The 25484-nt window shown below is 39.5% G+C and overlaps 1 protein-coding gene and 1 long non-coding RNA gene across 2 annotated transcripts; both read left to right on the top strand.

The window, feature by feature from the left end:
- Positions 1-461: 461 nt before the first annotated feature.
- LOC143880847 (uncharacterized) lies at positions 462-3999 on the top strand. Its single transcript, XM_077383824.1, has 11 exons — positions 462-632; positions 709-1338; positions 1428-1580; positions 1651-1734; positions 1818-1919; positions 2005-2579; positions 2673-2760; positions 2845-2940; positions 3056-3271; positions 3348-3445; positions 3529-3999. The coding sequence occupies exons 1-11, from the start codon at positions 630-632 to the stop codon at positions 3677-3679; spliced, it is 2196 nt and encodes a 731-aa protein (XP_077239939.1). The 5' UTR covers positions 462-629; the 3' UTR covers positions 3680-3999.
- Positions 4000-20247: 16248 nt separating this feature from the next.
- Positions 20248-21884, top strand: LOC143880846 (uncharacterized). The gene is made up of 3 exons (XR_013251798.1): positions 20248-20586; positions 20662-20958; positions 21608-21884. It is a non-coding gene; the product is annotated as an uncharacterized LOC143880846 (long non-coding RNA).
- The last annotated feature ends 3600 nt before the right edge of the window (positions 21885-25484 follow it).

The following is a 25484-nucleotide window of genomic DNA, read 5'->3' as shown; positions in this document are numbered from 1 at the left end:
GTTTTTACTAAATGTATGGTTTAAAGCCCTAAAGGTTGCTTTAAACCCCTAATTATTTACTAAATCTTTGGTTTAAAGGCCTAAAGGTTGGTTTAAACCCCTAAGTTTTTACTAAATGTATGGTTTAAAGCCCTAATGTGTTACTAAATCTATGGTTTAAAGCCCTAAAGGTTGGTTTAAAGCCCTAATGTGTAACTAAATGTATGGTTTAAAGCCCTAAAGGTTGGTTTAAACCCCTAATGTGTTACTAAATCTATGGTTTAAAGCCCTAAAGGTTGGTTTAAACCCCTAATGTGTTACTAAATCTATGGTTTAAAGCCCTAAATGTTGGTTTAAACCCCTAATGTGTTACTAAATCTATGGTTTAAAGTCCTAAAGGTTGGTTTAAACCCCTAATGTATTACTAAATCTATGGTTTAAAGCCCTAAAGGTTGGTTTAAACCCCTAATGTTTTACTAAATCTATGGTTTAAAGCCCTAAAGGTTGGTTTAAACCCCTTAATATTTGAGAAATCAGTTGGTTTAAAGCAGTTGTTAACTTTTTTTCACCACATTCTGTTTCAACAGGTCGAAATCTGATTTAGTGGATTTGATTCCATCTTTTCCCCCTAGTGATCATCTCATCAAACCATGGTAATGCCTCCGTTATTCTTTTAGGCCTTGTATTTTTTAAAATGTTGTATATATCTAATAATGGTTTGTTTTGCAGGCGTCTTATGCTACGTCGAGATGCTGCCCCTCTAAGTTTGACGAATTCTTCAGGTCCCTTGACTTGAGGAAAGCACATACCGATATGCTAGAGCGCGGCCCATTTGGGGCCTTGCTTAATTTGGAAGGTCTGAAATTGCACAAGGCAATTTTGACCGTCCTCGTGCGATGTTGGATACCCGAGTCAAGGGCATTTCAAATAGGTGGCATATTACTCCCCTTTGAGGTAAGGGATTTAGCATTGGCATTGGGCCTAAGCTTGGTAGGAGATAGAATACGAATAGACTGGGATTCGACAGAGGAGGTCGAAGGTTGGAGGTTTTCCGGTGCTTGGGCGAGATTTAGTGAGATTGCAGATGTTATAAGGGCGGAGTCGAGATCGGATGAGATTGCATCCGTCCACGCAACAGTGAGACATTTGTTACTGCTTCTGTGCTGCTGTGTTCTTTTTGCCCGAGCTGACCCTGTGGATCACAGGACAAAATCCTGCCTCTTCCCTTACTTAGGAGCAGAGGCCGTGGGAAGAATTGCTTGGGCATACCCTGTGTACGACTTCCTGGTAGACTCATTGGATTCATATTCGAAAAACGGGAAGACAGGATATATCACCGGATGCGCTATTGTGCTACAGGTGAAGAGTACATATATTATATACATGATTACTCTTTTGTAAGTTTGGTTTTTTCTTCTCTAAAGGTTGACTGTCTGTCTTCATTCCAGGTGTGGCTCTTTGAGCATACTACCTTGTGGGCACCTTCAGCACCAGATGCACATCCACGCCTATTAAAGTGGATCACAGGGATCGATACAAGGCGGACTGACCATGCAGCCTTTATCAGACAGATCCGTGATGGGAGGCTAAAGAAGACCCAGGTAAGACCTAGAGCGTCTGTACTCCCCTAGTACTCACTTCTTGTAACCGAGATTAACTATTTGATTTCAGGTTGTGAGGTGCCTACTACCTCTTCCTCGAGAAGAGGGCCTGCTATCTTTCACGGCAGATGAGGCTGATACTGTGATGGGAGAGGTAACGAAAATGACTCTCTTTCTTGCATAGGGTCGTTATATTCAAGTTATCTAAATTTTCTGTATTGTTGATACATTTATAAGAAAGAAGCTTCTGCGACCGCCCCAACAGTTGAGGAATGCCTCCAAGACATTCGGATTTTAGAGGAAGAAACGATAGCGTCTCTGAGTGATATGTTACGTAAGGTACTGAATTTTAAGTCTATATTCAATTACTATATAGTACATTCTCTGAGTGATATGTTAATAATTTTCCATTTCCACTTTTCAGAGGAGCATACCTTTTAAGGGGAGGACAGGGAGAAAAAGACATGTTGATAGGGAAGTGAAGGAAGACCATGTGTCTATAAGCAAGGCTGATTTTGATTTGTTAGTGGAGAGGGTTAGAGACCTTGAAAGGAGGTCAGTACGACATGAAAATGAAATAGCCGAGCTTAAGAGGATCATTGCCTCGGGTGGAATGGAGGCCGAATCACAGGATGAAGGAAAGGGGGAGATGATGGAAGGGGATGACGGAGGGGTGGCCGAATCGCAGGATGAAGGAAAGGGGGAGATGATGGGACGGGATGACGGAGGGGTGGTAGTCATCCCCAGCCACGATTCGTTGGAGGAGGAAATAAAACGGAATGTCATTTCCATCCCCGACAGTCCACTGAAACCTGTGGCAAAAGTGATTTGGAGTATTGAGAGAGGAGTGAGGCTGCGTTTGAGGAAAACTAAACCCTCTAAACATACTACTACGCCGTATATGGCTTTCGGGACTAAGAAGGTCAATGATAAAGCATTGCTGGTGGCAGACCCGCAATGCCATCGGTTGCTCCCAAAGCTTCTTGCGCTTCCCCCAAGGTAAATTGGATTTAAGCCCTTTTCCAAAACTATCATTTGTAAATCCTAAACTATCTAGCCTTTGTAAATCCTAAACTATCAGGTGTTTTGCAGCGAACGAGTTATACAGGTCAACGACGACTTCCTGTGTGCTGAGGACTTGGTTATCCTTAACAACCCCAATGAGTGGTTAAGTTCTCCGGTAAATAATTTGGTTATTTATGCTAAAGCTGAATTCTTTCACCATCGATATTTGTCTCAAATCTCTATATGTTATTTTATGTAGATTATGAATGTATACGCCGAATATCTAAACGTTCGGGACGAAAATAAAAGAAAGCCTGCAGAAAGAGCCTGTGTGGCCATTAGTACCTTCCTCTTTGTAAGAATAGATAGTTTTTCATTCCCAATCACAAGTTATTTTTTAGAGGTGGTTGTTCACAAGGTTTGAATTTGTTTTCGTCACTCCATTAACTTCTCTTGTATTATGTTTTTAGGATTGTCTAACTAACAAAGAGTACACTGGCGGAGATAGTCTTATGAAGTATGTGAAACGATTAAACGACTACCCGCCGGATACCCTAAAAAGAGTCTTATTCCCGCTGCATGTCCCTAACCATTGGATTCTCCTGGTCCTCGATATGGTGGATGAGAAGTTCTACATCTTCAACTCCTTGCGAGAGCAGATCTACTATAGAGATGTTCTACCATTGGTGAGTTCGCGTCCCACTTTCCTTCGTTATATTTCAATGTATATAAAATCCTTAGCTTGTATGGATTGTTTTATAGATACGATACCTTGAACGGCTATACATAAGTATGTGGGACTTCGATGTAAGCAAGTTTAGAGTGGTGGAAGTCGAGAAGAGGCCCTTACAACTCAACAGGTAATAAAGTTCACTTAAAATCAGTTTGGAAGTTTAAATTTATTGTGGAAGAGCGTGGTCGATGATGTGTTGTTGTTTTGCAGCAATGATTGCGGGCTGTTTGTGCTTAAGGAGATGGACTGCCTTGCACGTGACGTTCCGCCTGAGTTCAGTCAGGCAGATATAGCGCTGATGAGACGACAATTGTTTGAGGATTTCTTAGAAGGCCGGTGTGGCACGGTTCTGAACTTGTAGGAGTTCATGAACAGGCAGGCTTGGCGAGGTTGAATTCCATTTGAAATGTAGGTTTGTAAGAAAAAATATCCTTGTAATGTTTATATGTGGGTAAAGGCTCGGAAGAATTCGAAATCGTTTTTGATATCAACATTGTATTTGGTTTGTCTTTTTCTACCAACCAGCAGAAAATGCTGTTGTAAATAAGATAGGCTGTACACGGATATGTAAGTGGTACACATTCCAACACGAAAACATGTCATCTCTGTTGTTCTATATGTGGATCTTATCAAATACATGGATGATGGTTTTTACTCTATAAATTTGTTTTAGATTTTGAGATCCAATGTAAGCCGAAAGTTGATTACTTCAGTCGGTAATAAATTTGTGACCAATAATCAGTTTTGATCCCAGAATTCCGTGGCCAAAAAAAAATTCGTCGGAACCTTACTGCGGAATTCCGAAAAATGATTCGGAATTCCGACTTCGGAATTCCGAATTATTTCTCGGAATTCCGCAGTACCCATATCCCAAACGTCGACATTCGAGTTGCGTACTGCGGAATTCCGCGCTATTTTTCTCGGAATTCCGCACTAGCCGAAATGACAAAAAAATGTCGCGGAATTCCGCATGTTTTTTTCGGAATTCCGAGTTTCGGAACAGGCGCGCATAAAGAGTGGACCGACTCGTTTTTCTCATTTTTGTTTCTCCCTTTTTCTCCTCCATCTCATTTTGTTTTTTATTTTTTTTCCCCTAAATTAGTTCCTCTTCTTCCTTACGAAACCCTACATTCCTCTCATAAACCCTACCCACACCATTTTTCTTGAAACCCTTTCCTCTTTCTCTCATTTTTCCATCTTTTAGGTGTCCCTTCCTCTTCTTTTCCCCAATCTCTCCTCTCCATCCTACATGCAACCCGTTTTTCTTCCTTCTCCCCCCTTCTTTCGTCATATTCTTCCATTTAGGGCTTCAAATCCCTCTTTTTCTCTCTTTTCTTTCCTTCTCTTCAAACCCTAATTTTCCAACCATGCCTAGAACGAAAAATCCTAAGTTTGGCCGTTCCTCCGGCGACCGAGACGATGAAGGACCATCAAGAAAGAGAGCCAAGGCTAAAGCTCCGCTTCGGGAAACTGAGTTTATTTCCGATTCATACTTCTCCTCCGCCCAAGCCAAGAAGACATGGCCAAAACTGGCTAATCGGGGCATCCTCACCGGCCGATTCATTGAGCCCGACGTTCTCCACCATTTCGACCTTCAAGCGCGATTTGATGCCGTTGGGTGGACCCAATTTCTTCATCTCAACGAGCTTGTCTACCCTCGGTTAGTTCGTCTTTTCTATACCAATCTCACTATCACTCCCTCTTACTTCGGAATTGAATCTCGTGTCAAGAACACCCCCATCAAACTCAATATTCATCAACTTGCTGAGATTCTCGCAATTAGTTCCGACGGCTTTGACCATTACTTTTGGCCAAGCAATGGAATCCATTCCCTCCCAGATCTTGATCACGACACTGTGTTTGGCCGAATTACGAAGCACTATCGGCCCAACATGCTTGTGCAAACTTCTCACCTCATACCCGTGGCCAAAATGCTTCATAACTTCATGTTCAACAACTTCACCCCACGCGGTGGCATGACCGATGCCATCCGACCCCTTGAGGCATACATCATATATTGCATCCTTGAGGGTCGCCGGCTTTGTCTACCATACATCATCTTTCGCTTCATGTTCCAGACTCTTTCTCGACATCGCGCCTCATTGCCGTATGGCATGCTCCTTACCTGTGTATTTCGCCACTTCGGTATCACTCTGGAGAGTGAGGCAACCGACACTCCCACCGCTCCTTTTGATGATCGGACCTTCCGGCGCATGGCACTTGCGAATCAAGAAGTTGCCGTTGACCCTGATGAAGAAGTTGCCGTAGACCCTGATGAAGAAGAAGACGAGGACGCTCCGGACACTGAGGCCCCTGCGGCGCCCTATGCCTCTTCGGATTTGTCTCAGGGTTTCGCAGCCATGCAGGAGGCCCTTGAGCGATCTATGACCACACAGTTTGAGCGGCTCACTACCCATGTTGACACAGAGATGTCTACGCGTTTCCAATCGCTCTCGACTCACGTTGACGCCCAGTTCTCTACCCTTTATCAGTACCTCACCGGTGGTCCGTCGAGTAAGCACCCGGGCAATTCCTCTTCTTATCCGCCACCACCTCCTCCAGACCAGTAGATGGATGCAGTTATTTGCTGATGGCTCAATTTTTTTGGTCCGACTCCTTTGCTATATTGTGAGTCTCTTTCTGGATGTTTTGGGCTGTATTAGCTTTATATTTCTACAGCTGCTATATGATGGTTGGATATTTTTGGAGCTTTATATTTCTACAGCTGCTATATGATGGTTGGATATTTTTGGAGCTTTATATAGCTTTATACTTTTTGACAGTGAGTGTGCTTGATCAAGGATACCCATTTTAGGCAGAACAAAACTTGCATTCATAATTGCCCCCATCTGCAAATGGCATGAAAGTAGCATCTAAAATTAAACCTGTGTTGCAAACTTCATTAATCAACCATTTTGTACGTACAAATTGAAGGCTGTACATTATAGGGTATCAAACAGTAAAATTTCTCAAAAATAGACTACACATAATTCTAGGCCATTCCCATATAACTTCATAATCTTCAGATGAATCCAAACTTCTGAATTGCGCAGTGCTTCATTGGTCCTTAGACCAGAAGTTTTCGATAAAGCATTAGATGACGACCCTCCAAACAGTTTCTATCAACGAAATCCAAGTCCCTTCAATTCAAATGATCCGAAAAATAGAACAAAAGAATCCTACTTAAAAGAACGGAGGCGGGCGGGATAGGACGGGCCTGCAATCAAATTTAGTAGAATAGTTTCAAGATGGGGCACGGATTGTATTGAGGATCATAATATAAGAGTAAACAGAAGTTCAAAAATTACATACCAATTTTCCATTGCTGCGGAAGGCCCGATTGTGACCACGTTTGGTTGAGGAGTTACGATGGGCGGATTCTTGCACGATCTCTTATTATGTCCAAGTTGACGGCAAATACCGCACTTATGGTGCACTCCTCTTTGCATCCCTCTCTCCGTTCTCACTTTTTTCGGTCGGCCTGGCTGTCGTCTTGATTTTGGCGGCAATACCAACGGCAAAGGATGGGTACACTCCGGCCATTGCGATCGGTCTAACGTGGGATAAATTGCTCCATCGTAAGTCCTCCGATACGTATCGGCATGATACCATTCCCCGCAGTAACTGTATGGGTCTCGTTGGTCCAGTCCCATGGCTGCTATTGCATGGGAGCACGGCATTCCCATCGTTTGAAACAAACGACACATACATGTTTTCTTTTCTAAGTCCACCTCATCAACGTGGTACTTGGACTTCACCTCATATACGGTCCAACCACACTGGTGCGCCATATAAGCACCTGCTAGAATACATTGTTCGGCCAACCAGTCTTCCGCGTTTGGGGTCAAACGAGTCGTCCACTTCGTACCTGCCTTCTGACGGTACTGAAAGAAGTCAGATAGTTTCCATCTTGTCTGTTCCACAAGTGCTGCAATAGGCAGCTCCCTTGCGCCCTTTAAAAGTGCATTGAAGCTCTAAGCCGCGTTAGTTGTCAGCACGTTATATCTACAACCTTCAAAATAAGAGCTGGCCCAATTTTGTTTAGGAATCTCCGATATCCATTTCTCTGCACTTTTACTCATGGTTTTAATACTCTCCATCGCATCCTTAAAAACACCCTCCCTTAGGGAATATGCAGCATTCATAAAAAGTTTCCGCAGATCTTCACTCTTAAATTTTCCATGGAAGTTGGCACTGAGGTGGTGGATGCAATAGAAATGGTACGACCCTGGGAGAGCTTCCGCTACGGCTCTAGGCAACCCCTTCATCCGGTCAGACCCAATCGTGATGACATCTCGTCCTGCCGAAATGAAATTCTGACGGAACAAATGCAAAAACCATACCCAGCTTTCATACGTCTCGGCCTCGACTACTGCAAGTGCCAGCGGGAATAACCCATTGTTGCCATCTATCGCAGTTGCGGCTAGTAGAGTCCCCATGTACTTCCCCCGCAGATGGGTCCCATCAATTAGGGCGAGGGGCCTAACTGTTCGATTGAACGCACTAATGCTAGGGCCAAATGACCAAAAGAAACGCCCAAATGTATCATCCCCTCTTGGCCGCAGGTCTCGAGTTCGGCACAACTGCACTACTGTGCCAGGATTCCTTCTTACCAACTCATCAGCATATGCAGGCAGGATGCGATATGACGCTTCGGCATTCCCACACATAATTTCCTGTATGATCATCTTTGCCATGTGGGCTTTTCGATACGACATTGTTATACTCCAGTGGGCCTTGATGTACCGTCTTATCATAGGAGCCCTAACATCTTCTGGGCTTTCGAATAAGGCTAGAGAGCACTCAGCAGCCCACTTTGCTGTGGCCATGGGATGATCGTTCCCTTTCATTGTGCTTGAGCATGTGTGCTGAGGGATAAATGTTTTTACCTTAACATAATATGTATAAGTGGTCCCTGTGATACGCCATGGGCATGTACGATCCTTGCATCTAACGCCGTACTTTGTGGGATTTGTCTCTTGTGGGACAAACACAAACCGATGCCGGATTGCGTACTCTGTGACTTTCTTCTGAAAGACTTTAAGATTTGGGAAGATTGCCCCGACCGTGAAATCCTCAGGTCCCACGATCACATTTACTTCATCACCCCCTACAACCATTTCATCCGCTTCCATCGGCTGCCTTATATTGGTATTTCCCAAAGCATCGCCTACATAATTACTAGGTTCATCCTCCTCCTCATGACCCAATTCATCATCGTGACCGAAGTCCTCTTCATCATAACGGAATTCCTCTTCATCATAACCGAAGTCGTCTTCATCATAACCGAAGTCCTCTTCATCGTCGTCATTACTGCCATCGTTCGGTCGAACCAAATCAATATCATGAATATCACCTCCAAAATCCCTACAGAAGTCCCAATCGTTTATGCCTGGTTGGCTTTTCTCAAAGTCGGTCTCAATCGCGCCGGTCTCATTCAAAGTGGGATCTTCAAAATCCTGATTCAAGTCCACTTCATACCTGCAGATCGGTAGCCAATTAAAGTTAAAGTAATTGATGATCCAATGAAAGGAATGAATATTAATCGCACCCAACGTTCAATACTATAATTTACCGATGTATGGTATGAATACCGCCAAGCGTTCTTTTCTCTTTTCGACCAACGGCCGTTACAATCGGTGATGCAGAAACCACGGGGACAGTACTAATATTCGGCCTCGAAGCCTCTGCAAATGAGGAAGGAATCGTAGGCTCCGGAGAATTGTTCCCTCCGAATCTGAACTCTTTAGTTACATATAGGCTCACAGTGTTAATGACCGTACTATCAAAGAGCATCATTACTAGATCAAGGTCGTTGTCATCTCGAATATCATATAAGATGATATGAGATGAGTCGAAAACATATCGACACTTTATAAATAGAGAAACGTCACTTCTATTGGTCCCAATTTTCCTATGAATTAGATTCTCAAAATCTCTATATTTTGCTCTCCGACCAACAATAAGAGGCAACATCTTGCCGCCCACGTATTCAAATGATAGCACATCCTTTAGAGTGCCGTCGATGTGTAAGACAAAAGAAGCCCTTCGTTCCTCTCTCCTGTAAAGACAAAATTAAACACTTATTAGAAGTTGTTTAATGCAATTTAAATGTGCTAAAAATGGAAATAGAGGATAATGGAAAGGGAACTACATACCTTTTCATGGAAGAGAGGTTAGTATTGGTGCAATGCAATAGAATGATACTTTGGAGTGAACCAGTCGAATGGTGGTTTATGCCCCTACAAAGGAAGCAATGGAATGGGGTGTAAACAAATAATGTGTGAGGAATTATTGATTTAAACCATTCATATTTGAAAAATGAGGGGTTTTCTCAACTGAGTTCTAAATTATTAGGCGTGTAAACCAATGATATCCCACACATTATTGGTTTAAACAATTGATTGTTCAAACTTTAGGGTTGTAAACCAATAATCTGTGAGAAATTATTGATTTAAACCATTGATATTTGAAAATTTAGAGGTTTTCTCAACTGAGTTATAAAATATTAATGGTTTAAACGAATGATATCTCACACATTATTGGTTTAAACAATTGATTGTTCAAATTTTAGGGTTGTAAACCAACAATCTGTGAGAAATTATTGATTTAAACCATTGATATTTGAAAATTTAGAGGTTTTCTCAACTGTGTTATAAAATATTAGTGGTTTAAACCAATGATATCCCACACATTATTGGTTTAAACAATTGATTGTTCAAACTTTAGGGTTGTAAAGCAATAATCTGTGAGAAATTATTGATTTAAACCATTGATATTTGAAAAATTAGAGGTTTTCTCAACTGTGTTATAAAATATTAGTGGTTTAAACCAATGATATCTCACACATTATTGGTTTAAACAATTGATTGTTCAAATAATCTGTGACAAATTATTTCAAAAATTAGCTGTTTTCTCAACTGAGTTGTAAAATATTAGGTGTTTAAACCAATGATATCTCAACTTTTTACAAACTGTAGGTTTAAACCATTGATTTTGCAGAAATTACGAATTTTCCAATTGATTTTCTACAAAATTGTGGTTTAAACCATGCAGATTATGGGTTTCAAAATATACTTCTGACAAACTATTGCTTTAAACCATCTCTTAAACCATTGATCTTTGAAAAATGAGAAAATATATTAAGGGTTTTTAAAAAATGATTTTTCACAAATATTGATTTAAACCATTTTTTCCAAAACTCTATTGGGTTTTACCTATTGATCTTTGACAAAAGAGAAGGAGAAAGTCACGGTGAGGCCATTTCCGAAAAAAAAAACCCATCTCAAAAAAATAAACTCACAGTCAGAGGGGTACCAGCCTCTTTTGTGCCGGTGGCGGGGAGAGAGAGGACCGGCGAGAGAGGTAGAGAAGACCGGCGAGAAGACCGCCGGAGAAGACCGCCGGAGAAGACCGCCGGAGAGGGAGAGAGAGGTGGGTGGGTAAAGTGCTTTGCTTTTCTGAATTTGTAATTTTCAACAGCTGAAAGTAATCATCATAGTTCTCAGTTGATTTGATAGGGGAGAGAGAGGGAGAGAGAGAGGGGGAGAGGGAGAGAGAAGAAAAACGTATGTAAGGAAGGGTATTCTCGTCAAAGTCACTCTATATTAGTCATTTTCAAATCTCCCCTCTGGACACGTCATTATCATAATAAAGGCCTTTTTTTGGTCATTTTCTCTACATAATATGTAGAGAAAATGACCAAAAAAAAGGCCTTTATTATGATAATGATGTGTCCAGAGGGGAGATTTGAAAATGACTAATATAGAGTGATAGTGACTTGTTTGGGTGTTTTAAGACCAAAGTACCCCTCAGTTGAATTTATTTTTTCACTTTAGGAATGAGTAAAAAGATATTTTCACAAAGATATTTTCACCTCTCTCTCTCTCTCTCTCTCTCTCTCTCTGTAGCAATCACCGGCCTTTCTCGCCGGCCTCTCTCTCCGGCCTTTCTCTCTCTTTACTCTCTCTCTCTCCGGCACTCTCCGTCGACGGCACGGCACCCTCTCTCTCGACGGTACCCTCTCTCTCTCCGGCCCTCTTCGTCGACGGCAGGGCACCCTCTCTCTCGACCTCTCGACGGCCCTCTCTCTCAACGGCACCCTGTCGCTCTCCCTCTCTCATAGGTTGGTACTCTCTCCCTCTCAGTTGTTTTTTGGGATTTTAGGGTTTTAAAAAATTAGGGAAACCAAAAATTAGGATTTTAGGGAAACCAAATTTTTTGGGAAACCAAATTTTTAGGATTTTAGGGAAACAAAAAATTAGGGGTTTTGAAAACAAAAATCAGTTTGAAAATCAGTTTCTCAAAACCCCTAATTTTTAACCCCTAATTTTTTAGTAAATCTATGGTTTAAAGTCCTAAAGGTTGGTTTAAACCCCTAAGTTTTTACTAAATGTATGGTTTAAAGCCCTAAAGGTTGGTTTAAACCCCTAATGTGTTACTAAATCTATGGTTTAAAGCCCTAAAGGTTGGTTTAAACCCCTAATGTTTTACTAAATCTATGGTTTAAAGCCCTAAAGGTTGGTTTAAACCCATAATGTTTTACTAAATCTATGGTTTAAAGCCCTAAAGGTTGGTTTAAACCCCTAATTTTGTACTAAATCTTTGGTTTAAACCCCTAAATGTTCGTTTAAACCCCTAATGTTTTACTAAATTTATGGTTTAAAGCCTTAAAGGTTGGTTTAAACCCCTAATTTTTTACTAAATCTATGGTTTAAAGCCCTAAAGGTTGGTTTAAACCCCTAATTTTGTACTAAATCTATGGTTTAAAGCCCTAAAGGTTGGTTTAAACCCCTAATGTGTTACTAAATCTATGGTTTAAAGCCCTAAATGTTGGTTTAAACCCCTAATGTGTTACTAAATCTATGGTTTAAAGTCCTAAAGGTTGGTTTAAACCCCTAAGTTTTTACTAAATGTATGGTTTAAAGCCCTAAATGTTGGTTTAAACCCCTAATTATTTACTAAATCTTTGGTTTAAAGGCCTAAAGGTTGGTTTAAACCCCTAATGTTTTACTAAATCTATGGTTTAAAGCCCTAAAGGTTGGTTTAAACCCATAATGTTTTACTAAATTTATGGTTTAAAGCCTTAAAGGTTGGTTTAAACCCCTAATTTTTTACTAAATCTATGGTTTAAAGCCCTAAAGGTTGGTTTAAACCCCTAATTTTGTACTAAATCTATGGTTTAAAGCCCTAAAGGTTGGTTTAAACCCCTAATGTGTTACTAAATCTATGGTTTAAAGCCCTAAATGTTGGTTTAAACCCCTAATGTGTTACTAAATCTATGGTTTAAAGTCCTAAAGGTTGGTTTAAACCCCTAAGTTTTTACTAAATGTATGGTTTAAAGCCCTAAATGTTGGTTTAAACCCCTAATTATTTACTAAATCTTTGGTTTAAAGGCCTAAAGGTTGGTTTAAACCCCTAATGTTTTACTAAATCTATGGTTTAAAGCCCTAAAGGTTGGTTTAAACCCATAATGTTTTACTAAATTTATGGTTTAAAGCCTTAAAGGTTGGTTTAAACCCCTAATTTTTTACTAAATGTATGGTTTAAAGCCCTGAAGGTTGGTTTAAACCTCTAATTTTGTACTAAATCTATGGTTTAAAGCCCTAAAGGTTGGTTTAAACTCCTATTGTGTTACTAAATCTATGGTTTAAAGCCCTAAAGGTTGGTTTAAACTCCTAATGTTTTACTAAATCTATGGTTTAAAGCCCTAAAGGTTGGTTTAAACACCTAATGTTTTACTAAATCTATGGTTTAAAGCCCTAAAGGTTGGTTTAAACCCATAATGTTTTACTAAATCTATGGTTTAAAGCCCTAAAGGTTTGGTTTAAACCCCTAATTTTGTACAAAATCTTTGGTTTAAAGCCGTAAAGGTTGGTTTAAACCCCTAATTGTTTACTAAATCTATGGTTTAAAGCTCTGAAGTTTGGTTTAAACCCATAATTTTTTTTAAATGTATGGTTTAATGACCTAACGTTTGGTTTAAGCCCTAATAATTTTTCAGAAATCTATGGTTTAAGCCCTAATAATTTTTCAGAAATCTATGGTTTAAGCCATGAGATACAATACAATCGAAAATATATGGTTTAAACCAATAATTTCTCACACCTTATTGGTTTAAACTCTAAATCTTGAATAATATATGATTTAAATCAATAATTTATGACAAATCATTTGTTTAAACTCCTTTTTCGGAAATCAGCCCTTAAGTTTTGAAAAACAATGGTTTAAACCAATAATTTATGAGAAATCATTGGTTTAAACCCTTAATATTTGAGAAATCAGTTGGTTTAAAGCAGTTGTTAACTTTTTTTTCACCACATTCTGTTTCAACAGGTCGAAATCTGATTTAGTGGATTTGATTCCATCTTTTCCCCCTAGTGATCATCTCATCAAACCATGGTAATGCCTCCGTTATTCTTTTAAGCCTTGTATTTTTAAAAAGGTTGTATATATCTAATAATGGTTTGTTTTGCAGGCGTCTTATGCTACGTCAAGATGCTGCCCCTCTAAGTTTGACGAATTCTTCAGGTCCCTCCGTTATTCAGTTTGGAAGTTTAAATTAATTGTGGAAGAGCGTGGTCGATGATGTGTTGTTGTTTTGCAGCAATGATTGCGGGTTGTTTGTGCTTAAGGAGATGGACTGCCTGGCACGTGACGTTCCGCCAGAGTTCAGTCAGGCAGATATAGAGCTGATGAGAGGACAATTGTTGGAGGATTTCTTAGAAGGGCGGTGTGGCACGGTTTTGAACTTGTAGGAGTTGATGAACATGCAGGCTTGGCGAGGTTGAATTCCATTTCAAATGTAGGCTTGTAAGAAACAATATCATTGTAATGTTTATATGTGGGTAAAGGCTGGGAAGATGCCAAAAATCATTTTTCATATCAACATTGTATTTGGTTTGTCTTTTTGTAGCAACAACCAGAAAATGCTGTTGTAAATAAGATAGGCTTTACATGGATATGTAAGTGGTACACATTCCAACACGAAAACATCTCTGTTGTTCTATATGTGGATCTTATCAAATACATGGATGATGGTTTGTACTCTAAAAATTTGTTTAAGATTTTGAGATCCAATGTAAGCCGAAAGTTGATTACTTCAGTCAAACTTATAAAAGTAAATTTGTGGCCAATAATCAGTTTTGAACCCAGACGTGGTTGGGGAAAATGAAAAAAAAAAAAAACAACGACCAAACTCTACTGCGGAATTCCGACGAACTTCTCGGAATTCCGCACCCGGAATTCCGAGAAAAGCTTCGGAATTCCGCAGTAGCCATATACAGAACCCCAACAGATGAATATGTTACTGCGGAATTCTGCCGAATTCTCGGAATTCCGCAATAACCCAATTACGCAAAAAAAATTGTGTCGGAATTCTGATTTTTTTTTCGGAATTCAGAGAGTCGGCCCAGGCGCGCATAATGTCTGGACCGACTCGTTGAACTCATTTTAATTTCTTTCTCCCTTTTTCTCCTCCATCTCAAAAACCTCATTTATTTTTGTTTTTTTCTTCTCTAAATCCACCATCCATCCTCCCTCCATCCTCGATCCTCTTCTTCCTTAGCAAACCCTACATTTCTCTCCTAAACCCTACCCACATCATTTTTCTTGAAACCCTTTCCCCTTTCTCTCATTTTTCCATCTTTTAGCTGTCCCTTCCCCTTCCTCTTCTTTTCCCATTTCTCAATTAAGTCACAGTGAGAGGGGTACCGACCTCTTTTGTGCCGGTGGCGGGGAGAGGGAGGACCGGCGAGAGAGGTAGAGAGAGTGCCGGAGAAGACCGCCGGAGAGAGAGAGAGAGAGAGAGAGAGAGAGAGAGAGAGAGAGAGAGAGAGAGGTGGGTGGGTGTATACTGTTAAGTGCTTTGGGTTTCTCAAATTAAAAAAATCTAACAGCTGAAAGTAATCATCATAGCCTGTAATTTGATTTGATAGGGGGAGAGAGAGAGGGAAAGAGAAAAACGTAGAGTGAGGGGCATTCTCGTCCTAAAGACTTTATATTAGTCATTTCCAACTCTCTCCCCTTGACAGGTCATTGTCATATCAAAGCCCTTTTTCTTGGTCATTTTCTCTAATATGTATTATAAAAAAAAAATTATATTTTTAAAATTCCAAATATGGCCTTTGGCCTTTGCCCTTTAGTGGGGACGTGGAGTTTTCCTTGAGACGGGGACGGCGACGGAGAATGCAACACCCCACCCCGTTGCCAGCCCTATTGGATTGGGAAGGTGCTGTTGGGCTGGATTTATGTGCTGATTGGTTGAACGTTATGTTTACTGTTGGGACTAAATTGTTGATGTTGTGATAGGTTAAATCAAGAAGACATGGGTTTAGGTTTATCAAGAATTAAGGAGATGGAGTTCGGATGACATGGTTTTGCAAATTAAAAAAGAAAAGACAAGCTGGGTTTGAAACATACCATATTAAACTCAAATTTTTACCCTCCCCTTTTAATCCCACATCAGGTTTTGCTACCTATGCTCACAACTGGCCAGACACAACTAAATTATCACAAAAATCTTCCTGCCATGACCAAACATATAAGGCCATGTTTGGCAATCATGAAAAATTATACCATGGAATATTTGTAGGCCAACTGTATCAAAAGGGCTAAGAAATATTTGTAGGCCAACTATAGCATTTGAAATCCTCAAAAAACTGTGAAAATAAAATACCCACATAGAATTTGTTTTTTGTTTCTTGGTTTTTAGGAGCTTTTCATGCTTGTCTCACACCCGCCCTCTAAAGTCTACATCTCTCACAAGTCACAACTGGCCTGACAAATATTGCATGGAATTTTTCATGGTGGCCAAAGAAGGCCATAGACATTGGGGAAAAATAGAGAATGATGAGATACTTTGTTTTGGGTGGAGAAAAGCCCTAATGATTTCCTCTTTTTCTTAATCACACGCTTAATCTAAAACCACCTCCATCGCTAATCTACAACTCGTTGCGGAGTACTGAAAACATCCAGGAACTAAATATGACTGGATATCTTCCTAAACATAGATCAAGAGTTTTTGTAACTGAGCAGCATGAGGAAAATAACTGCATTACATCTATTAGTCATCAGGCATCAAACCCTTAAAAATTAGATTAGCATGACAAAATCATCATCCTTGCATTAGAAGGTTAATCCCTTGATTGCAAGACTAAACTCATTCTGCTTGTTGGATCTTTCAAACATTTTCGAACTGAACTATTAACTTCATATCAACATATCATATCAATTGATTAAATATAAAACTCAACAGTCGGTAAACCAAGAACTGGGCACAAGTTGATATTAATAAATATCCACTCAATTTAGAAAAACTTGAGCTCAACCAACTTATCAGCCTCTGATGTTAAGATTGGATTTATAGTAATGGTTTTGCTTACCCGATTTCACGCCCAAATAGATAGAGGAGGTTGTACCAAGTGTAGTTCACTGAGCTGGAAGACAACGTTCGAAATTGGCAGACCTGGTTACTCTGGACTGCAACATCCAAAACAAGGAGAAATCTACAGCATGTGCAATCGTCCTGTCTGTGTCCAGCCTCCTGGTACAACCTAGGGGGTTTCACCCCAATGGCTGTGGTATGAAACCATGGTTTGCCTCATATGTTAATCTTCGTCTTTATCCAAGGAAGCAGATAAAATGCTCAAAATGAAACCATCAAGGTCACCTTCGAGAACGGAATAAGGGTCTGAAACTTCATAGTTTGTCCGCAGATCCTTGACCATGCGATATGGCTGCAGAAAAAGAAAAGTAAGCGGGAGAGGCTGTTAGTGAGTTCAAAATATCAATGATTAGCAAGGGATGATATCTACTATGGAGCATACATGGAGGACATAAGTTCGTACTTGGTTGCCCCAACTGTTATCAGTGAGTGATTGTGTATGTAGAGCATTCATCTGTGCCTGCCGAGCCATTTCAAGCTGTTCTAACCGGGATTGAAGCACGGTCATAGCCATCGCCTTGTTTAGATGTTGTGACCTGTTGATATACCAAATTTACGAGGGTAAATTTCATTTGTCTAGTGATACAGATTATGTTGATGACTTAGATAACAGAGAAGTTATGCATTAATATAAAATTTATGTGCATATTTTGCTCAATGTGATTTCGGGGAAAATGTGTTTCAACAAAAAAAAAGCATCTTGAATAACTGTAAATGCATGTATAATTATGTTATGTGTTCCCTCCTATATCAAAGTTATAAATAAACATAAAATGGATATTGTGCTTTTCCAACAAATATCCTTGAACCAAATTACACACCAATGTGCGATTAAAAATGAACTAACAATACCCATGATTTTTTTAACACTGCCAAAATCTGAGATGCATGCTTTATGCATTGAAGCTTTTGATTGAGAGATCTTGGTTTTGTAACCATGATAGCATGCTATGTAATATCAATACAGAATAGGAAGGCTGATTTAAGTGATCCATATCTGATGTAATACCATTATTTAACCATGTAAGAGTGAGTCGATTTGCACCTTGCTCAGAGTAAACAATTGACGGGAAAAGTCTAAATTCATTACACCCACAAGGTTAAATGGCCTCACTGTTTTTTCGAAATGGTTTGAAATCATTGGTTAAATGAGCTTACTTTCTAAATACAATTACATTTCTCATAGCATAATAGTTGCTTGTTCATCTCAACTCAGACATAAGAATGAAAACCCTTGAAATTATACAGGTAGAATCCAAACTCCAAAGCACAAATAGGGAGGTACGGCCATCTGCATACCTCTCATTTTGACAAATTGCAGTAACTCCTGTAGGAATGTGTACTATTCGTACTGAGCTCTCTGTTGTATTAGCATGCCGGCCACCAGAACGAAATTTTTCAATAGGAAGATCAGATTCATTAATCTGAAACCGAGAAGAGGCATCACCTCGGATTGGTATCACAGCTACGGTAGCAAAAGAATTATGCCAGTGTTTCCTTCCACTATCAAAAGGTGAAATTCTCGCCAATCTGTTGACTCCGATTTCTGATTTGGCATATCCAAATGCATATTCACCATCTACCTTGATTGTCGCCCGCTGAAACCAGATTGATCTAGATTAGATAGCTAATCCATTAGCTAAATGTTTGGAGATTCTTACACTTGATTATCTTAAAGAAAATAATAGGAGTATCCAATGCAAGAAAAAACAATTAGCATTTGATGGGAGTAAAGCATGAGTTTCAGCAGAGTTCATGGACGATCTATAAATGAACATCTAAAATAAAAGACTTTCGCTCAAAAACTGCCACACTATTATATGCAATCAGCATATATGTCAGATTTTACATATCGGGAGATCCAATGATTTCTAAGAGTTTATCACTAGTTCACTATAATAGTCTGTGATTAGGTTGTTGGATCATTATTTGTTGTTTTAAGAGGGATATAGCATGCAACAGTTACAAATTATTTCGTCCAAAGATACAGTAACAGTAGAATTGATCCCATTAAATAGACAGATGTATAACTACTTGACATTTGCAGGAGAAAGTTGTAGGTTCTAGTTACAAACTATGCCTAACCATGCATCCTTTACTGGCACTTATCCTGAAGACTTGGAATGCTACTGAGATTGGGTTCTATTGGTTTTGAGTACTGTTAAAGATGGACTATACCCGAGGTTTGTCACTTTGTCAAAGTATTAAACTTTTTCCATTTGTCTCTCCAATGTTTTATAGCATCCTATGAGCTTCTCATTTGCTAGCTAACCTTGTCTCCCTGATTTCTGCATTCATGTGGTACTTGATGGAGAAGAAAAAAGAGCATTGTGGCAGTGTATATGTTACAAGGTAATGAAACAGCATGGCTCTTTATTTCTCAAGAAAATTTACATTACTGTAGGAGTAGACCCAACTCTAGGGATGCATATTCATTAAAATGGACGGGTATAAACCTCCATAAATCTTATCAATTTTAACCTCCACAAATGGAAGGGTTTGGATGATCCTATGAAGCTGATTTTTTGGGCACACCCTATCCATATGTGGGCCTATCAAATGAATGCTTTGGATCATCCAAACAATGTGGGCCTCCTATGTTTGTAAGCTGTAGCTCACAAACACTTTTTCCTCTAAGGGAAAATACTTTGGTTTGAAGGTTTGCCTTGGGATTCTTGGCTACACACTTCTATTTACATGTTCCTAAATATTTATGAAATGGGATTTGCTGGGACCATCGCAGATGGCATTTCGCAGGCCGGCTGAGGATGAATTAAATGAATAAGACAAAAGGTAAGCTGATGTGACTGCTCTCTCATGCAACAGCCGGTCTGCAAAACGCCTTCTGCAATGGTCCCTAGCAAATCCCAACCTGGGATTACCTAATCTTTAGCTACATATTTGCAATATTTAATGCAACTTTTTATTGGTTATTTATTTTTTCTTTAGGCTAATGCACGAATTTTCTTTCTAGTATATTATACATTAGAAGGGAAGTATTCGCCTCCTTTTCTTCCCCGGACCATCATGTTTCGTGTATTGTTCATATTCTTTTTACACTACAAGGGGTGGCCCCAGGAAGAAAAGGAATCGAATATATCATTTCCAAAACATGAGTTGTAAACTTGCGAGCCCCACCCTGATGCTATGCGGTTTGGCTGGAGATTGTGAGGGTGTGTCAAGGTGCCATTATCAAAATATGAGACGTAAATCTGGTATTATGCGTGGGCCTCTGGTTGCGATTGTTATGGTGTGGCCGTGTGGCAGGGGTGTCATCTTCAAAACATAGGTATAAAATAGTGGGCCCCAAAATACCCTGGGCCATTTCAAGTGCAATTTTTTTTTGGGAAATGATAGTTTTCCTCGAGCAGTGAACCATTCTCACCCCGTTACAGGGGGGGGATTTTATCCGTTTAGGGGGTTGAAAATATCAGTTTCTTTTTTTTATTGGATTTTTAACTTGCAGGAAAAGTGTTACCTATGAAACTTGCTCCAAAAGCTTATTCCAAAACCCTATTGCCTTAAACCCTCATTAATTCTTAGTTCCAAAAACTCCAAAAGCTTATTTCCTTCCCCAAGTGTAGAAATTAAAGAGAGAGAAAAATGCCTGCAGTCATCTCCTCTCTCTTTCGCAAAACCCTTCTTCGCTCATCATCTATTCTCTCTCCACGCCCTTATTTTTCCTTAATCTCTCCCAAACCCCTTCAGAACCCTCTCCATTACCCCCCTTGGACAAAGACAAATCCTCTTCTGAACGTCTCAAATCCGAACTGAACCTCAGCCGTATTGTTATTGATAAATTCAATCAGAAAAATATCAATGAGGTAAAATGCAATAAAAAACACCCATCTCTAATCCTCTCTGCCTTTTTATTCAATTACCCTTTTTTTTCTGTGTAGGAATTTGATTTTCCAGAGGAGTTCCCGTTCAAGATCATTGCTTATGAAGATAAATTTTTATTGAAGCGTTATTTCCATGGTGAGACTATTCGAGTTAAGGTTCAGAGTCTTGGTTTTGTTGAGAAAGAAGAAAGAAGTAGAAGAAGAAAATGAGAGTTGTATACCCCTGAATCTTTCTCTGGCTGTAAAACTCACTAGGGAAAAAGGGATTTCTTTGGAATTCTATTGCAGTTGTGTCTCTTCTTCACATATCACCGTGGATAGAATGCTCACAAAGCGACATAGCCCCAAATTTTCGTAAGCTTTTCCTTTCTGTGAAATTCCCTTCAAATCCCCAAAAACAAACAAAACAAATGGGTATTGAGATGGAAATTTTATTCAACAGAAGAAAATTGGGCATCAATCAATTGAAGGGGGGATTCAGGAAATCATTCTGTGTCTTCTAAATGGGCTTTTAGATTCCAGTCTAGCAATGAAGGATTTTACCTTTTAAGATATCATTGTCACAGAAAAGAGACTGTGTTTTTAAGTGTTCCTGTGTGCAGGGAAGCCTCCCATTCGTCACTTTTTCTGGACCGCTAAGGTGGGCCCGCTATAAGAACCAATGGGAGGCTTTTTAAGCCACTTAGCAGGAACACTTCCCTCTTTTTAATTTTTTGGGTGTTTCAATCCACACACAAAAAGAATACTAACTCTAAGGATGTCCATCTAACTATAAAAAGAGGAATGATAGAATGAAAGGCGCCCTTGCAAAAATCAGCTACGAGGGCGCTCATAAATGGACTTTTGATGAAAAGGACCAGTGCCAGTGGGGAGCACCCTTATAGCTGGTTATTGCAAGGACACCTTCATTCTATCATTCCTCCTTTAATAATCTTAGATGAAGTAAAGAATTGGGATTTTTGGGTATGAGTTGAAGCTGCAACTTTATTTATTTTGTCTGCAGGGAGTTGGATGAGAAATTACAGAAGGCTTTCTACGAATACCTTGAAGAAAGAGGTATCAATAGCTCTTTGGCGAATTTCTTGCAGTGTTACATGACCCACATTGCTGGCCAAAATTATGTGGGACTGCTAGAACGCGTGAGGCAGTACATTGATGTTTAAAATTAGACAATGTTAGAAAGAATCCCAAAACTACTCAATTTGGTTCAAAACATAATGGGGTGTATGATCACTTTGGGAGAATTTTTTGTGATAATTTTTCATTGATGTTTAGAGTTAGTTTTGGTTGTTTTCCGATGGGTTGTTATGGAGATTTCATAACAGTTTTTCGTTTCTATTTTCATTCCAAAGATGTTGATTCTGTGAAAGGTTTCTAGTTGTATTGAACGCTAATATTAAATTGGTGCTAGGGTTGTGAATAAGCTCTAATATTTAATACAATAGTCTCAAGCGCAATCACCCCTTGGACAGGCACAATCACCCCTAGGACACAACAGTACGATGCAGCATTGATCTGATCAAAGAGATCTAAACCTACTCCTCTAATACTCTTGTAATACTTGGATTGCCCAAGCAATGAAGAAATAACGATAAAAGGAAGTTAAAATGAGAAATCCAGGGTATCTTAAATATTAGGGAATTCAGGTTTATTTTGGTCATTGATCTAAACCTTTCTATGATGTTATATGGTCTTTTATTTTCTTCAACTTCCAGTTGAATTTTATGCAAGTCTTGGAGAAATGGCTGGATTGTAAGGGTGTTTGATCAGTTTCTTTACTTCTGACTTGGTTCTACAATTGTCTTCTACAGCTATTATTTTTCGTACTTTTTTTTTTGTTTTGATAAAAGATGGTGAGATTTCCACTTCAAGATCTCTGGTTTATTTTTCTTCTTTAAGCTTTAGCTCTTCGTGATGTGTTTTATTGGTTGATTTGGTTTTAGGAGTGATTTTGTTGGATTTCAGTCGGGAAATGATTTCAGCGCTCCAATGTTTTGATAAACATGCCCTCCCATGTTTGTCGTGTAGTATTTAAAGCCCTTTAAGAGCTTTTTGAGAACTGTAATGCTGCTGTGACAGCCCTTTAAATGCTACACGACAAACATGGGAGCGCATGTTTCTCAAAACATTGGAGCTCTGAAATCATTTCCCATTTCAGTCCCAACTAAGGTATTTGTTGAAATGGCTTGGATTTTCAGTTCAAGATGTCTGAATTGGATTTATTGCTTTCTTCAGCAATTTGTAGCAATTATTTGATGGAATTTTGGTACTCCACAGACCCTGTATAGGAAATTATCCTTCAACAATGATAGGCATTTCTGTGAAGATGTTAATTCCTGATTACTCAGGTTTGCAGATGTATAGGAAAAAAGCTATATAATGAAAGGCAATGACACAAGGTGTAAAATATTTTGAAAGTGGCGGCCAAACTTAACATTCCATACGGATTTTAATACAAATCTTGCACAAACAGTACTCAATCCACCTTTAATGGCTAAATGGAAACAACACCAATGCTATTATTTTAGTCATTAGCAATTCCCTGAGCCAATGGACAAATTTGCAAGATCTTAATCTTTTCCTCAAGGAATCTTGCACTACACCAATTACCTTATGCATATTAATTCCATTCCAATGAATCAGCACTAGTGTTCAGCTGTCCAAAATTAAAACTCTGATGACCTGATGTTCTAAAGCTCTAAACAGAGTAGGTATGGCTCTTGGATAGATGATTTTTCACATTGGATTGCTTTAAATGAGTTTTAAATCACTAAAGGCAGACTACTAATAATAGCAGAGCTTTTCTGTCTCTTTTGGGGACAGCTTGTCCCCTCGTATATTTACTTGCAGGAAAAGTCAAAAGTGTTACCTTTTCTAGGAAACTTGCTCCAAAAGTAGGGGTGCAACTCGGGTCGGGTTGGGTCTAACCCTAACCCAACCTGAGATAGCATTCCTTCAACCCAAACCCAACCTAAGATAGCATTCCCTCTACGCTAACCCGAGCCTCGGGTTGGGAATGGTCAACCCTAACCCAACTTGCCTCCATATCGGGTTGGGTTCTATTCGGGTTGAGTCGGGTTGGGTTCATGTTCATCTAGGGCCTATTAGAAAAATACAAGAAAGAAAAACATAATCATGAGAAAATCATGATAAAATTAGAGGATGGAGGTCGGGTTCCCAAGGCCTCAACCCTAACCCAACCCGAATTTAAATCGGGTTGGCTTTTCCCAACCCAACCCTAGAAAATGCCAACCCAACCCGAGCCAAAATCGGGTTGAAACCATTGGGTTCAGTTTGAGCCCGACCCAAGTTGCACCCCTATCCAAAAGTAATTCCTTCTCCCTTCTTTTACAAATCTTATCAACGGCGATGAGCCAACTCTCAAGATCTTATTCCAAAAGGTTAATCCGTCTCAGTGTTAATAAAAAACATGAGAGAAAAATGGCTGCATTAATATCCTCCCTCTTTCGCAAAACCATTCGGTCATCTTTACGCGCTTATTTTCCCTCAATCTCTCCTTACTCTACAAATGTGACAAAAACCTCACAAACTCCTTCAGAAGGCAAATTCTCTGCTAAACGTACCAAATCCGAAGTCCGCCACAGGCGTATTGTTATTGATGAACTAAATAAGATAGATGAAACCGTAAATAAAAACCCCATCAAATCCTCTCAAAACACTTGGTGCAACTTGGGTTGGGTTCAACCCAAACCCGACAGGTTGAACCCGAAGAAAGGTCGGGTCAGGTCGCGTTCGGGTTGAGGGTTTGGCAACCCGACCGAGTGAAACCTGACATATTTTTTTTTAGATTTTTTTAAATAGGGATTCGCTAGCCACCTTCTCCAAGTCTACTTTTCCGCTTGTCCACATCCTTTGATGCAAAGATCCCACAGAAGTACGAGAGTTGTGCAAAGGTGGCTAGCAATCAAATAATAGCAATTTATAATAATCATCCGGGTCCAAGCATAGTGACCCGTAAAATTTTCCGGGTCATTTTGACCCGGCCCGTTTGATCCGGACCCATACGGGCCGGGTCAAAACCGGCCCGGTCCGGCCGTTTGCCAGGTCTATTTGTGCTGCTATGCTTTTGTTTTGTCTTTTTGGAGACAACAGAGATTTAACTCACCTAGAAAACCAAGCCAGGTTGTCAAAATTTAAGCTTGTCTTTTAATTTTCTGTGTAGGAACTTATTTTTCCAGAGGAGATCCCGTTCAAGATCCGGGGTTTTGCCGATAAACTCTTCTTGAAGCATCATTTCCAGGGTGAGACCATAAAAGTTGTGGTTCGGAGAGAAAAAGAAAACGAGAGTTCGAGTCCCCTGAATCTTTCTGTTATTATAAAACTCACTAGGAAAATGGGGATTTCTTTGAAATTCTATTGCAAGTGTGCCTCTTCTACACATATCACCATTTATAGAATGCAAGCAAAGCGCCCTGGACCTGGTTCTATTCTTAAAAACCCCAAATTTTCTTAAGTATTTTCTTTCTTTAATTCTACTTTTATACAAAAACTTGAAGTTGGAACTTCAGTCTGTGGAAATTTAAAACAAGGGACTTGCTAGGGAATCTAAAACAAGGAATAAAGAATGTGGTTTTTGTTTTTCTGGGGGTGTTTCAAATCCACACACAAAGAATATTAATTAAGGAAGTCCATCTAACTCTAACAATCTTAGATAAATTAAAGAATTGGGATTTTTGGGGATGAGTTGAAGCTGTAACTTTATTTATTTTGTCAACAGGGATTTGGATGAGAAATTACAGAAAGTTTTATACAGTTTCCTTGAAGCAAGAGGTATTGATGGCTCTTTGGCGAATTTCTTGCAAAATTACATGGCCGACATAGTTGTTTAAAATTAGACAATGTGTCATTAAGAAGCCCAA

The sequence above is a fragment of the Tasmannia lanceolata genome, unplaced genomic scaffold (genome assembly GCF_043159265.1).
Source record: "Tasmannia lanceolata isolate RefF3 unplaced genomic scaffold, GAP_Taslan_0.1 ptg000007l, whole genome shotgun sequence".
NCBI lineage: Eukaryota > Viridiplantae > Streptophyta > Magnoliopsida > Canellales > Winteraceae > Tasmannia > Tasmannia lanceolata.
This window is presented reverse-complemented; position numbering and strand designations above follow the sequence as displayed.